Source organism: Sinocyclocheilus grahami, unplaced genomic scaffold, assembly GCF_001515645.1.
Source record: "Sinocyclocheilus grahami isolate Dianchi unplaced genomic scaffold, SAMN03320097.WGS_v1.1 scaffold592.1, whole genome shotgun sequence".
Lineage (NCBI taxonomy): Eukaryota > Metazoa > Chordata > Actinopteri > Cypriniformes > Cyprinidae > Sinocyclocheilus > Sinocyclocheilus grahami.
This window is the reverse complement of record NW_015505771.1, coordinates 44865-59968: the sequence shown is the minus strand read 5'-3', so window position 1 is coordinate 59968 and position 15104 is coordinate 44865. Positions and strand designations below refer to the sequence as shown.

At 34.6% G+C, this 15104-nt stretch overlaps 1 protein-coding gene across 2 annotated transcripts; it reads left to right on the top strand.

Moving 5' to 3' along the window:
• LOC107557194 (tyrosine-protein kinase JAK2-like) lies at positions 1-14451 on the top strand. 2 transcript variants are annotated; one of them, XM_016240517.1, is made up of 24 exons: positions 1-254; positions 1390-1596; positions 1923-2040; positions 2913-3030; positions 3260-3405; positions 3533-3833; positions 4916-5038; positions 5268-5425; positions 5516-5627; positions 5891-6071; positions 6742-6866; positions 7043-7174; positions 7509-7596; positions 7830-7954; positions 8887-9025; positions 9423-9571; positions 9746-9896; positions 10559-10692; positions 10969-11158; positions 11363-11487; positions 11615-11787; positions 13344-13461; positions 13632-13745; positions 13990-14451. In XM_016240517.1, the coding sequence occupies exons 2-24, from the start codon at positions 1410-1412 to the stop codon at positions 14110-14112; spliced, it is 3330 nt and encodes a 1109-aa protein (XP_016096003.1). In that variant the 5' UTR covers positions 1-254; positions 1390-1409; the 3' UTR covers positions 14113-14451. The 2 variants fall into 2 exon arrangements, with proteins under 2 accessions (XP_016096003.1, XP_016096002.1); XM_016240516.1 differs by having other exon boundaries at positions 1387-1596.
• The last annotated feature ends 653 nt before the right edge of the window (positions 14452-15104 follow it).

Below are 15104 nucleotides of genomic sequence, written 5' to 3'. Positions count from 1 at the left end.
CAGTTTATGGCCTGGTCACCGGTCTAGAAACCAAGATGCCAGATGAGGCCGACCAGTAAAGAAACATCAAGTGGCGTCGATCTTGCTAAAGTAGTCTGGAAATGATGTGCCTTTGTGGTTTGCCTCTTGCCGGAAATGAGTCTCATTTGATCCCTCCCACCAGAGTCTCACAACAGCGAAACCTGAGTGAAATTTACGCAGCTCTTCACATCAACATGAACAAATCATTAATGTTTCTTCTTAAATAACTTCAGGTAACACCTCTCAGTTGTCTTTATTAGAAGCGTAAAATGAAAAATATCTCGTAGCTGCCATTTCAGAGAACAGGCCAATGGAAGTAATGTGACTTCGAATATACATTTTGTGACTGAGGCGTTGTATGTTTCATGTTTGTCTGCTTGTTTGTACTCGTATTATTGTATTATTGGAATATAATCAGATGTATTTCTGTAATAGGATGTTCCACTACAATATCTAACAGCCAATGACATTATCGAAACCAAATTAAACGTGTGTAAACTAGCCTTTTAATTTAAAATACTTTATGTATATCAAATTCTTTACTGTTAATGGCTTAATATTGGAAATCTAGGGAAAACACCCTTGATTTAGTTTGTTACGGAAAGTACAGCTCGTCAACATGAGAAGGATGAGCTCACTTCAATCAAGCATATGACCACCACAGTTCCAAGAACTGGTGTTAACAATAATCCACTGCTTTACAGTACAATGCTACTGCCTTCTGCTTTGTCTATTGCTTGCAGTAGCCTTCAAATTCTTTTGAGATCAAGTTTGCTGTATTTATGTTTGGGGTCTCTGAGACCCAAATGATCTATGTCTAAAAATAAAAATAATAATTGCTAAATAAATTATTCAAATTCACTTTTGACTTAATTAAAGCTCATTTGACTATTTAAATGACACCCTCTGTTGAATCCCAAAGTGCATACACTTTTTCTAAAATTGGAATGGTGTCTAAAATAGAAATATTGCTTCTGCTTAAGGTCAGTTTTTTTTATAACCGGGGCCTCTGAGAAGAAATGTAACATTTTTGTTTTTATTCTTATTTAGGATGTGTGATAAAGTGGACATTTTATTAATAATCAGTCATAAGTTTAGCAAAAGTCAACCAAATACCTTAATGATGTTTATGTAAATGTTGAAAGGGTTTTTTATAAAGCCCCAAACAGAACATCAGAGTTCATTTAAAACTTTACAATAGCTTCTAACATCAAAATAATTAGCTTTTTATCAGAAAGAACCATTTGACTAATTTTAATTACATCCTATTTTGAGTTACATGCATTATTTTGGAAAGAAAGAACGGTCAATGAACACCTGCATCTGCTGAGATGAAATTATCTATAGTCCTTTCCATCCAATCAGAAGATTACTTCGGTGAGAAGATCATGAGTGAAGAGGAAGAGGTGCCCTTGATGAAGAGTGAAAGGGCTGGCAGTCAGAAGTCCAGCTATGACTCTGCCCTGCAGGTGCACCTGTACTTCAGCCCCAGCTTAAATTCAGAGACCACCTTCACTATCCCCACCGGACACATCACAGCGGAGAGCGTGTGTGTGCTTGCTGCCAAAGCCAGCGGTGAGACACTAACACACTGTCACACACAACATAATCTAAACATTAAAGATGTCTGTTACTCAAGTGTATACTTTTTTTTCCCACGGTTTTATCTTATTTCACTTTCAATATCTATAAAGCTTTTTTTTAAAAGGTGCAACAAGCATTACAATTGTGTTGATGATAACTTTTATAAGGTTGAGGTCTATCTTTTAGATGATGTCTAAAGCATAGAAATTACAGTTTAAACAAAAATCTGCTCATATGTTTTGTCTTTTAATTAAATACATTTAAAAGGGTTGTGCACCAACCTTAGAACAACCTGAATGGAATATTTATATTTTTAGGAATTCGCCCTGTGTTCCACAACCTGTTCGCTTTGGGATCAGAGGACCTTTCATACTGGTATCCACCAACTCATGTGTTTAAGAGCGAGGAGAACGTCAAAGTTCACTACAGAGTGAGGTAAAACAGCTGTAATAATCATATATTTTATTTATAAATAGCTTATTCTTACTGAATATTTGAGTTTCTTTCTTTACTATTCATGTCATTCATTTTCAGTTAATTTGCAAATGCCTGTTATGTAAAGATTTAGTTTTAACCTCGTCCTTGACCCAGACTTCAGTCTTAAAGTAAATTGATCATATTATGTTTTTAAAACAATGATGATTAAAAAGTGAAATTATCATAAACTTTACATTTTTAAACTAAAGTGAGTAAAGTGACACTAATCTGAAATTTCAATATTTAATAATTATTTATATCAGTGTTTATATCAAGTGTGGTGTCATTTCCATCACAAACAAAAATGTTTGCCTTAATAACGTTTTTTCAAAAGTTAGTGTACTTTAGTGTACTATAAGACAACAGTGTCAGTGAAAAGCATAGAGAAGATAAATATGATACATAATGTGTAAAGAAAAAAAAGAAAAATCGTTTAAAAAAAATAAGTTATATAACACTTTATGTGAAAAATAGGATGCACAATAACAGAATATTTTCATTGTAAAATTACTAAAATTATAGAATTCTTCTGTGATGCACTGATATGCATTGCTGGCCATTGCATTGTTATTGTTAACTAAAAAACTATTAAAATTCATTTTTGGTAACTGAAATAAAGCTGAAATAAGATCATTTCTAAAATGAAAATGAACACTGAAAACAAAAGCTAACTGAAAATATTAATAAATACTGTAATAGTATTCAAATAATACTAAAATAATTGCTAGTGACAAATTAAATAGTAAGAAAGTAAAAGGTGTGCTTTAAGAGATAAACATGCAAATTTACAGTTTTTTTGTAATTGTAAAGCTTTTCTCTGTGTGTTTAAGGTTTTTCTTCTCAAGCTGGTTTGGTCCAGGGTCCAAAGCATCGTACCGCTTTAGCCTCAGCAGAGGACGAATCTGTGCTGTGCTGGACTACTGCGTCATAGACTATCTTTTTGCTCAGGTATAGCACAGTAATCTGCCATCGCCCTCCCAAGAGGCAGTTGAATGTTATTTTGAAAGCCATGTGTGACTGTAAAATAAACACCCAGGTTTATGTGCCTCTGTCCTGATGATGTACAGTAAACTATTGGTATGATTCAAATAATTCAAAAAATGTGTCATAAAAATGCTGACTCAAGTGTTCAGGATCATTTACCTTCCCATCTGACTGCACAGTCTTCCTGTTTCAGTCCCGCAGTGATTTTGTGTCTGGACGTGGCGGGATTTCACCTGCTTTGAGTTTGCAGCAGGAATGTTTGGGAATGGCAATGCTGGATCTGTGGCGTATGGCCAAAGAGAGAAACCAGAGCCTTGGTGAGATCTGCAATACAACAAGGTAACATGAGAAACTGAGAAAGTCTCATCTAAGTGGATGGATAGAGCTATACAGAGCTTTTCTGTACATTCAACATAACATTTCAATGTTCAAGCTGCATTAACCACCGCAAAAAATCTCATTCCAGCTACAAGTCCTGCCTCCCAGAGACCCACAGACAAGATATACAGCGTATGAGCCGCCTAGCGCGATATCAAATTCGAAAAACGCTGAAGCGTTTCCTAAAGAAGCTTGGCAAATGCTCAGCTGGTGAACGCAGCCTGAAGCTGAAGTACCTGATGGAGCTGAGTGTGTTGGAGCCGAATTATGGTTCAGAAAGCTTCACTTTGCATCAGTCTGGATGGTTAGAGCAGAGCGAGCAGCAAAGGGTCAAAGCCGTGCGAGTGTCTGGAGAGGGAGGGATTCAGATACAGACCAAAGAGAGCCAGGTAGAACTTTATACAAAAGTTCAGTAAACAAGAAGTTAATTTTGAGTCAATTACATTTTCGACTCAGTGTTGCCTTTGTTTATTTTTGCTCCGCCAAAGAAAATAGTTCCAAAACGCAGCCACAGCATTACGAACCTATGCGCGTTGCTGAGAAAGACAGTAGGCCGTTGCTGAATGAATCAGGGTTTTTGAACGAATCGGTTGAGTGAAAATGATTAATTGATTCACTCACAAAGAATGAATCAGTAAATATATTCACTTAGTAATGCAGTCACTTGTGGCCAACTACGGTAATTAACCGGAACTATCTGTTATATGTAATTATATACATTTCACAAGCGTTTTAATAGAAAAGATAAAAGTTAATAAAAGTTATTGTAATTAAAAAGATATGAGAGGTTCAATTTCTTAGCGGTCTTGATAATTTAAGCAAATTTGGATGCTTTTAACTTTGTCAGAGTGATATAAAAACGCTTTTGAAAAGTTTGGGGTCTGGGCAAATAGTTTTTTTTTTATTAAATAAATTAATACTTTTATTCAGCAAGTACGCATTAAATTGATCAAAAGTATCACTAAAGACAATTATAGTGTTACGAAAGATTTGTTTTTATATGTCAAATTAATGCTGTTCTTTTGAACTTTGAACGGTCTATTACTAATAATAATCCTGAAGAAAATATATCATGGTTTCCACATATTAATACTAAGCAGCACAGCTGTTTTCAGCATTGATAATAATAGAAAATACTCCTTGAGCAGCAAATCAGCATATTAGAATGATTTAAAGGATCATGCGACACTGAAGACTGGAGTTATGGCTGATGAAAATTCAGCTTTGCCATCACAGAAATACATTATTAAATATATTAAAACAGAAAACAGTTATTTTAAATTGTGATAATATTGAACAATATTACTGTTTTCACTTTATTTTTGATCAACTAAATAGAGCCATGGTGAGGATAAGAGACTTATTTCAAAAACATTAAAAACTTACTGACCCTAAACTTTTAAATGGCAGTCTATGTACAGAAGATTTGCTCTCTGTTATTTACTGAGCTCCTTCTGGTATACGTTCACAGGAATGGCAGACGTTTTGTGACTTCCCCCAGATCACCGACATTAGTATTAAGCGTCTTTCTCAAGAGCAGATGCCCCTGGAAGGAAGGGTGGTCACTCTTACACGCCAGGACGACCAGCACATGGTAGTGGCGTTTGCATATATATATAACAACTTTTTTTTTTTGAGTACTGAGTATTAACACATAAACCCATTAGAAAAGGAAGTAAACTTCTCCACAACAGTGGTAGTGACTCATTTGCCATTTTGATTAACCAAGGTTTGATATTATGAAAATATTTTTTGTTGTTGAATTCTACGTTATATAGCAGTTAATTTTAAATCGTGTATTCTGTTTCTCTTTTCACCAATAGGAGGCTGAGTTCCACACCCTAACTGAAGCTCTTTCCTTTGTATCTCTGGTTGATGGATATTTTAGATTGACTACAGATTCGACTCACTATTTCTGTGCAGAAGTGGCCCCACCAAGCTTGCTGGAGGACATACATAATTACTGCCATGGCCCGATCACGTACTACACAGTTTCATATTTCACCATATGGTACAATTAGAAACGAAATGACTATGTAATAAATACAGTTTTGTTGTGTGTTTTCTAAAGGTCAGAATTTGCAGTGCACAAACTTAAGAAAGCTGGAGACAAAAATGGGATGTTCCTGTTACGTCATAGTCCCAAGGACTTCGACAAGTACTTCCTCACTATTTGCACACAGGTATCAGTCTTGCTGGACTCATACAAATAGTATAAAGCACCAGCCTTTGGGTTTCAACAGGAAGTTACTAAAAAAAACACATGACTCATAACGCCAAGCTTCAAATGAGTTTAAATCTGATTCATGAAGAGCTACTTCCTATATATTACTGCTTAGTATTATTATAATGTGAATTTTCAATCAACTTGAGCATTATCTTTCTTTAGAACTGTTAATGACTAGACTCCATTGTTATATTTCTTAACTTCCAATTGTTCCAACAGACTCCTCTAGGGATGGACTACAAGGATTGTCTGATAGAGAAAAATGAGAAGTTTATCCTGGCTGGGATCCACAACTCATTCTGTAGTCTAAAACAGCTCACAGACTTCTATCAGCACAGCACGCTTCTCATGTCAGACATCCCCGTCACCCTGGGCAAGTGCTGCCCCCCCAGACCAAAAGGTAGAACATTTCTATGCAACATTTGCTTTTTATATCTTAATGGTTATCTTTTATATATATAAAGAAATAGACAGCAAGGGTTCTTTGGGATTTAAAGGGTATTTCATTGGGTTTTTTATTTGTATTTTTTATACATGTCATATTTAATAAAAATAAATTGCATAAATAATCTAAAATTATAATTTGGGGAAAGAATAACTTCAATTGTTTTATTCAATTTTTTACTTTGTTTTTTATTTTTATTTTGCTGTTTCTTACTATTTGTATATACAGGTGCATCTCAATAAATTAGAATGTCATGGGAAAGTTCATTTATTTCAGTAATTCAACTCAAATTGTGAAACTCGTGTATTAAATAAATGCAATGCACACAGACTGAAGTAGTTTAAGTCTTTGGTTCTTTTAATTGTGATGATTTTGCTCACATTTAACAAAAACCCACTAATTCACTATCTCAACAAATTAGAATATGGTGACATGCCAATCAGCTAATCAACTCAAAACACCTGCAAAGGTTTCCTGAGCCTTCAAAATGGTCTCTCAGTTTGGTTCACTAGGCTACACAATCATGGGGAAGACTGCTGATCTGACAGTTGTCCAGAACTTTGAAAAAAAAAACATAAAAATGTTTTCTTTATTATTACTGTGCTATTTCTTGTCTTCATTGCAGAACTTACAAACATGATCATCCTTCGTAACAGCAATATGACTGAGATGCCCAGTTCCCCCATGTTACAGAGGCACAAACCAAGCCACATGCAGTTCCACATGATTAAACATGAGGACCTCACCTGGGTACATTTATACATTTTTATACGTATATTTTCATTGACTTTAAAGTCGTCACCACTCGTTTTAAACTGAAAGTAACTGAAAGTGCTTGCTTTTAGAGCGGTCAAAATATTAATTTTAAAAACAATATGTCTAATCTCAAAACAACTAAAGTCAAACAACTTTCTATCTCCTAACAGAGGGAAAGCTTAGGTCAAGGTTCCTTTACGCATATCTCTAGAGGCAGTAAGACAGACCAGTGGGATGGAGTGACACACTCCACAGAGGTTCTTCTGAAGGTCCTGGATGCAAATCATAAAAACTGCTGGGAGGTGTGTTTTCAATCGTGAAACATATGCTGAATATGTTTATTTACAATAAAAAGACAATATCCAGTAAAATGCTTCCTCAAATAGGTACTTTGGCATAGAGAATATTGCATTTCCCATTACGTGACAATTCATGACAATGTTCTGTTTGATTCAGAATACTGTAGTATTAATAAATGAGAGATTTAACAAATGCCTTTAATATGCAAACTAAAATCTTCAATAATGACATGTAAAAATTAGCTAGTGTAAATAATAGTTTTGCATTCTTTGACTGAAGTGAAGAAGAGTTTTTGAGCAACGTGATTAATTATTCAATCTTACTGCTGTTTTCAAGTCGTTTTTTGAGGCGGCCAGTTTGATGAGTCAAATTTCCCACAAGCACCTTCTCCTGGTATATGGCATCAGTGTGCACAAATCCAAAAGTAAGTGTTTTACACTTGTAAAAGCACTCTTAAGAAACACTCTTTTATCGAAGTCTAAACACAAGAGGGCAAACCCTAAGAAAGCAATTAAAAGTCTGTGTAATGACCTCAGCTCTTTGAATCTTCTTGAACTCTGAGTTGGTCTAGAGGGTCGTTGGTGAGGCTGGTTGCCTGTCAAAGTGCCTGTGAATACAGTCGTGTCAGTAAAGTGTGTCCTCCTCTGACCCTTGCAGACATCATGGTGCAGGAGTTTGTGAAGCACGGTGCACTGGACCTGTATCTAAAGAGGAGCACGTCTGTGTCAGTCAGTTGGAAATTAGACGTGGCCAAACAACTGGCCTGTGCTCTCAACTTCCTGGTGAGAAATATTCATGTATGATAAATTGGCTGCTAATTATGAAATATGGAACTTTATCAGTTATGTTTTAATATATTGGTATTGGTTTATATTTACAAGTCAATATTGAGCATTAAATCTTTGACACTTTTTTCTTCCTATATGTTGATTTTAGATTACTTTTCTATTCATCTAGGGTTAATTTAAAGAAATAGCGTTAGATTACAGAAAAGGTTTTAAAGATTTACACGGCCCTGTCTCTATCATAATAAAGAAGCTTTTTCATTACCAAACATCATGATTAGTCATCCAATCATTTTAAATTCACTTAAGAATCACAACATTAATAAAAAATTTACAACAACTATTGGTTTTAGTGTTTTCGTTTTGTTCTTTTATTTGTTTTGGATATTAAATGAGTAGATTTTTTTATATTGGCCATTATCGGTAAACAGCCATAACATGAAAATAATGATTGTTTTATTGGTTTCAGCTAGACATTTAATACTGGCGCAAATGAGAACAAGCCCCTATACTATAAGATGCAATATATACTACTATTCTCTCGTATGCTCAACAAGGCTACATTTATTTGATCAAAAATACAGTAAAAACTGTAAATTGTGAATTATTATTACAACTTAAAATATCTGTTTTCTATAGATATTTAATAGATTTTAAAATTTAATTTAAATCCTTGCTGAATGAAAATACTAATTTAAAAAAATCTCACTGACTTTTGAACGGTAATGTACTGTAGAAAGGTATATATGCATACTATGTATATTATTGAAAGGATGTAACCTATGTGGAGCCAAATTAACCAAAAAGCTGCGGAATCAAGAATCCTTCATTTAAAAGCTCATATTGATTTAATTCTGTACCCAGCCCTTATTTATAGAGTTCAGCAGTAGCTAAAAATCATTTTTTTTAATTATTTTGGCTGTGTGCAGGAGGAGAAGAATATTGCACATGGGAATATTTGTGCAAAGAATCTGCTGTTGGCCAGAGAGGGAGACCCTTCTGCTGATAACTCGCCCTTCATTAAACTTAGTGACCCTGGTATCAGCATGGCCTTGCTGGGCAAAGACGGTAATTATATTAAACACCTAATCGAATGTCAAAACAATGAAGATGAATACAAAACTAATTTTACTCTTAACCTGATGACTTCTAGAATAATTTGTATTTTTAAAAGAATACTTGAGAGAATAATAATAGATTCTTTATTCAGTTCTCAATTGGGATTATATTACACCAGGGGTGTCAAACTCAAGCCCTGCAGAGTTTAGTTTCAGCCCTAAATAAACACACCTGATCCAGCTAATCAAGTCCTTCAGGCTTATTTGAAAACTACATGGTATGTAAGCAGGCTTGGAACTAAATTCTGCAGGTCTGCGGCCATCCGGGAATTGAGTTCTGCACCCCAGGATAACGCTATAACATGATTATTCATAATACAATAAAATGCACATTTCTGTGAATCCAGTGGTGTTAGACAGAATCCCATGGGTGGCCCCGGAGGTTCTGGATACACTTGAGATTGAACTAGAGTGTGACAAGTGGAGTTTTGGGTCAACACTGTGGGAGATTTTCAACAATGGAGAAGCTCCGTTGCAGGGCCTGGACCCCATACAAGTACAGACATCCCACGTATTATAGAATTTAGAATAGAATATAGAATTTTCTTTACGATGTAAAGTTTCTTTAGCTTGTTATACATTCCAGATAAAAAGCCACAACATACTCAGGCAATGTGTCTCCACCATGACTTTGTGGTACTAAACAGCTGCTGTCCTTCTTTGAATCCAGAAGCAGCAGTTTTATGAGCACTTCTCAAACCTGCCTGCGCTGGAGTGGACTGAGCTGGCCGACCTGATCATTCAGTGCATGCAGTACCAGCCTGAGCTCAGACCGTCCTGCCGAAGCATTATCCGCCAACTTAACAGCCTCATCACTTCAGGTAACACACAGATGTACACCAGTCCCTTCAGACAATGACACCAATGTTTGTAATCTGATCGGTTTAGGTCCCATTCTTGAAAGAAAGAAAGAATGTGGCTTGGCTTTTAAGGCCAATTAGCGTCCCCTTGAGGAAGATCACTTTCTTTTTCACATGGCACTTAAATATGTAATTCATTTAAATTATTAAATATATGTTATGAATGTATTATTTTCAAATACTTTTTCAGTTTATTTGTTTGTTATATAATGTATACATCTCTCATACAATATTACATATTTACAAGTATATAAATATACAAGTATAAAATGTAAAATTGTAATATATTTAATACATGATAATGTATTAGTAAGTGTTTTTATTAATGTTTGACATTTAAGTAATATATTACAATATTAATTATGTAATTAATTTGCTTGCTTTTTAAAATAAATGCTTTATTTTTATTTCTGTATTATTATGTAATATAATGTAATGTATTTAGTAATATTTATTTACCAAAAAAATCATAGTTCTGATATTTATCGAGGGTCAAATGGCTTAATAACATATGTTTCTGTTTATATTTAAAAAATGATTAATACATCTTGGCTAGATTTGTCCTAAAACATATGGGAACCGTAGGATCAGCCATCATGCCAGTTCTAAACTTCATTCTGTAGATTATGAGATCCTTCATGCGACTGGCACACATCCCAAGAGTGATGGCTTCTGTAGAAGACCGAACATGTTCAAAAAGCAACAGCAGGATGTTTTTGAGGAGAGATACCTGCGATGCATCTCTATCCTGGGAAAGGTACAACAACAAAAAAAGCACAGAGAATCTGATAATACCATTACAATTGTAGATTACAATTATATTATAAATGTTTTCTTCACTTAATGCATTAGTTGCAGTTATTTCAATTTCAATTTTCATTTAAAATTATGATGCACTTTGCTCCTTCATAATTCAAACTCGTTTCATAACTAAACGTGATGATTATTGGTGCAACTGTTGATTTCAAATCAGAAATTGAGAGAAAAATGAAAGCTGATGGTTTTAACTGTGTGCATGTGTGTGTGTGTTTAGGGTAACTTTGGCAGTGTCGAGCTTTGTCGTTATGATCCGTGGGGTGATAACACTGGAGATCTGGTAGCTGTCAAGGAACTTCAGTCAAACAAACAGGCCACAATGGCAGACTTCCAGAGAGAGATCCAGACCATCAGCTCCCTGCACTGTGACTATATTGTCAAATACAAGGGCATCTGCTACAGCGCAGGTCAGACTACTTTTAATGATTACCAATCAATTTCCAATCATCACGCATTCTGTAAGAAAAAAGTTGATAGAAAAATGTAAAAGGCACTGGTAATTTCCCGCCTGGACAATTCCTTTAACCCTAAAATACAAAACAATGCAAAGCATAATTGAAATATGTGAAAAACACCTGTGGATAGTCAATAATCCTTACTTATCCTCACAGGTCGACTCAGCACAAAACTGGTGATGGAATATCTTCCGTATGGCAGTCTGATTGGATATATGGAGAAGCACAGACAGAATGTGTGCACCCGAAGACTGTTGCTCTTTGCCTCGCAGATCTGTAAGGTACAAACAAACACTAGAATAAACTAGAAGGTTCACTCAATCCTTTTTCTAATCATAGGTCAGATTAGTTTATGAATTTGTTTGTGGATCTTACACATCTAAACAGCTCTGTAACATTCTTATGTAGGGTATGGAGTACTTGCAAAGCATGCGTTATGTTCACCGTGATCTAGCTGCTCGCAATATCCTAGTCGCCAGTGACACTCTGGTGAAAATTGCCGACTTTGGGCTTACGAAGATCATCCCAGTGGATAAAGAGTACTACCGTGTCACGCAGCCAGGAGAAAGCCCTATTTTCTGGTAATGATTATATCAAGCTCTTGAGAGTTCAGGCAGATAACACAATTAGTGTGCATATCACCCAACATTCCCTTAAAATAATTAAAATGTTCTCTGAACGCACAAAACGTTCAGATTTAAAGTGTTTTAGAAATGTTTTTTTCTTGGTTATGTATCTTTTAATGACACTTGCATAATCAAAACTGAACTAACATATAATATTATTTTTGTCACACACATGGAGTGAACTTAGCAAAAAAAAAAGAGAGAGAGAGAGAGTCACACATATATTTAAATATCAGTCATAATACTTCACATAAACCAAATGTATTATATTTTAATAATCCTTGTGTTGTTTTACAGTCATTTTTAATGATACCCACAATACCTAGTTTTCAGCCAATTGGTTTCTTTCTTTTCAAAAAAGCAAATGTAAAGGGAACATTCGATTTGATCATTTTGCAAACATTATAGGAATGTTACTTTTGAATGTTCTCTGAACATTCTGAAACAGGTAGCAACGTTTTAAAAAACGGAACTAAAGGAAATGTTAACTAAAAACATTCCATGAAAGATGTATAAATAATGCTTTTGTGCTATTGTTTTGAGAACATTATTAAAGACCATATCACTTCATAACTTGGGGAGAAACTTGCCAGAACGTTCTGAGAACATTCCCTGTTAGCTGGGAAAGTAAAAGAGTAATAAACCACCTTGTTGTCATTACAGATTAATGAAATTACTTGTTCCCAACATTCCCTTAAAATAATTAAAACGTTATCTGTGAATGTTCTCTGAACGCACAAAACGTTCAGATTTAAAGTGTTTTAGAAATGTTTTTTTCTTGGTTATGTATCTTTTAATGACACTTGCATAATCAAAACTGAACTAACATATAATATTATTTTTGTCACACACATGGAGTGAACTTAGCAAAAAAAAAAGAGAGAGAGAGAGAGTCACACATATATTTAAATATCAGTCATAATACTTCACATAAACCAAATGTATTATATTTTAATAATCCTTGTGTTGTTTTACAGTCATTTTTAATGATACCCACAATACCTAGTTTTCAGCCAATTGGTTTCTTTCTTTTCAAAAAAGCAAATGTAAAGGGAACATTCGATTTGATCATTTTGCAAACATTATAGGAATGTTACTTTTGAATGTTCTCTGAACATTCTGAAACAGGTAGCAACGTTTTAAAAAACGGAACTAAAGGAAATGTTAACTAAAAACATTCCATGAAAGATGTATAAATAATGCTTTTGTGCTATTGTTTTGAGAACATTATTAAAGACCATATCACTTCATAACTTGGGGAGAAACTTGCCAGAACGTTCTGAGAACATTCCCTGTTAGCTGGGAAAGTAAAAGAGTAATAAACCACCTTGTTGTCATTACAGATTAATGAAATTACTTGTTTTTCTGGTCTTTGACTGATTTAGTTTTGACAGATGCATTGCTTTATTTTTTATTGTCTTTAAACTGACTGTTGTTGTATGCTTGTTTTTTGTTTTTTTACTTATTATGTTATGTTTCAACATTATTGTTTCATGTCCCGTCCTGTTCAGGTATGCACCTGAATCCGTTTCAGAATTGAAATTCTCCCACAAGTCAGACGTATGGAGTTTCGGCATTGTTCTACATGAGCTCTTCTCTTACTGCGACATCAGTCGAAACCCCAAAAGAGTGAGTAAATGAAGCTCCATATAATGATGCTGCTACTGTATGAGTACAGTGGCAGGGAGGTAGTGTATGAATGACAGTCACATAGAGACATCGTCATCGTCAACTCAATTTATGTTGTTCCAAATCTTGTAATGTGTTCAACCTGCATTGTTGTAAATCCTTTGATGCAGTTGTGTATCCAGAAAATAGGAAGTTATGTCCAGAGTTCGTCCATGGCTATCCATCTTCTTAATCTTCTCAAGGATAACTGGAGGCTACCAATGCCATCTCAGTGTCCACCGAAGGTGAAAATAAAAACAGATTTCTATATGAATGTTTTTGTATGGGTCACATTAACCAATTGAATTAAGTTCCATTGTGCATAGACAGCAAGTTCATGCACCAAGCATGTGTTAGCTAAAGTACCAAACAAATATTAAGTAAAATAATTGTAAAAAGTTACAGTTACAGTGTGCAGTTCCAGTTAGAAACAATGATTTACTGATCTATCCATTTACTTATGTAAGGGATTTTTTCTTTTCTTTTCAGGTGCACAGTATTATGATGCAGTGTTGGGAGTTCAACAGTGAGGACAGACCAAGCTTCTCCTCTCTACAGGACATGTTTGAAAATAGCCTGTTAATAGACGAGAGAGAGGGCTGTAAGGGGTAAAATCAGAGTTACCCTAAACAGATCACTATATTTTCAACATATGTATATTTGATATAACTGCGTATTTTTTAGGACATATTCTTACAGTAGCTTTTTAAGTGTTTTGTTTCCTTTCAAAACATAGTTACAGTAGATCAGCTTGTATATTCACAGTTAAGTTTCCCATACATTTACAGAGCTAGCACAACCCGTTTAATTGTATTCCTTAATAAAATGCATAGGACTTCATCTGTTTGACTCGCAAAGATATAGTCAAAAATACTAGTGCATCACTTTTTTGTTGTTCTGATTTTATCCTGCCATTTAATGCAGTGATGATATAAAGCAGTTGAGAAAGAAGGTCAGTTGTTTCTGTATCTTTTAATGACACTTCACACTTGCATAATTGAAATTGAATTAACCTATCACCACATAGCAAGCATCACCCTGCTGGAAAATCCAGCATGAACTCTATGCTGGTACAGTTTGTTTATGCTGGTTAGTCAAGCTTCACAGTGTCAAACAGAAAAACAGTTTGTCAATAATGCAAGAAGACAATAACAGAGTCATTTTTCAGCCAATGTCAGTTCCTTGATGATTCAGTGATGTCATCATCCAGTTCAGCTCTCTTCCAGTAGTGTCTGTGCAATCAGTCAAGCATCCCCAACTAAGCAAGCCAAAGGCGACAGTGATAAGACCATATAAGATTAAAACATGATTTATTGTAATATATAATTATAACTTTGTAATTTATTTAGCTCCTTCTGTTGGTAGTAGAACCGATGACAATTTTAGTAAGATTAGATTTAGTAATGATTATATTATTAATCTATGTTATCTGAAGTTTTGAATAACAAAGTAAAAATTCAAACCAGTGAAAGGTTTCAAAACATTTATCTTCTATTTCAAAGATCTGTGCACAAATGAGTAAAAATCAGTTTGTGTACATTGCAAAACTAAAACATTCAGAGATATGAAAACAAAGAAAAATCCCAAGTAGCTGCACAATCATA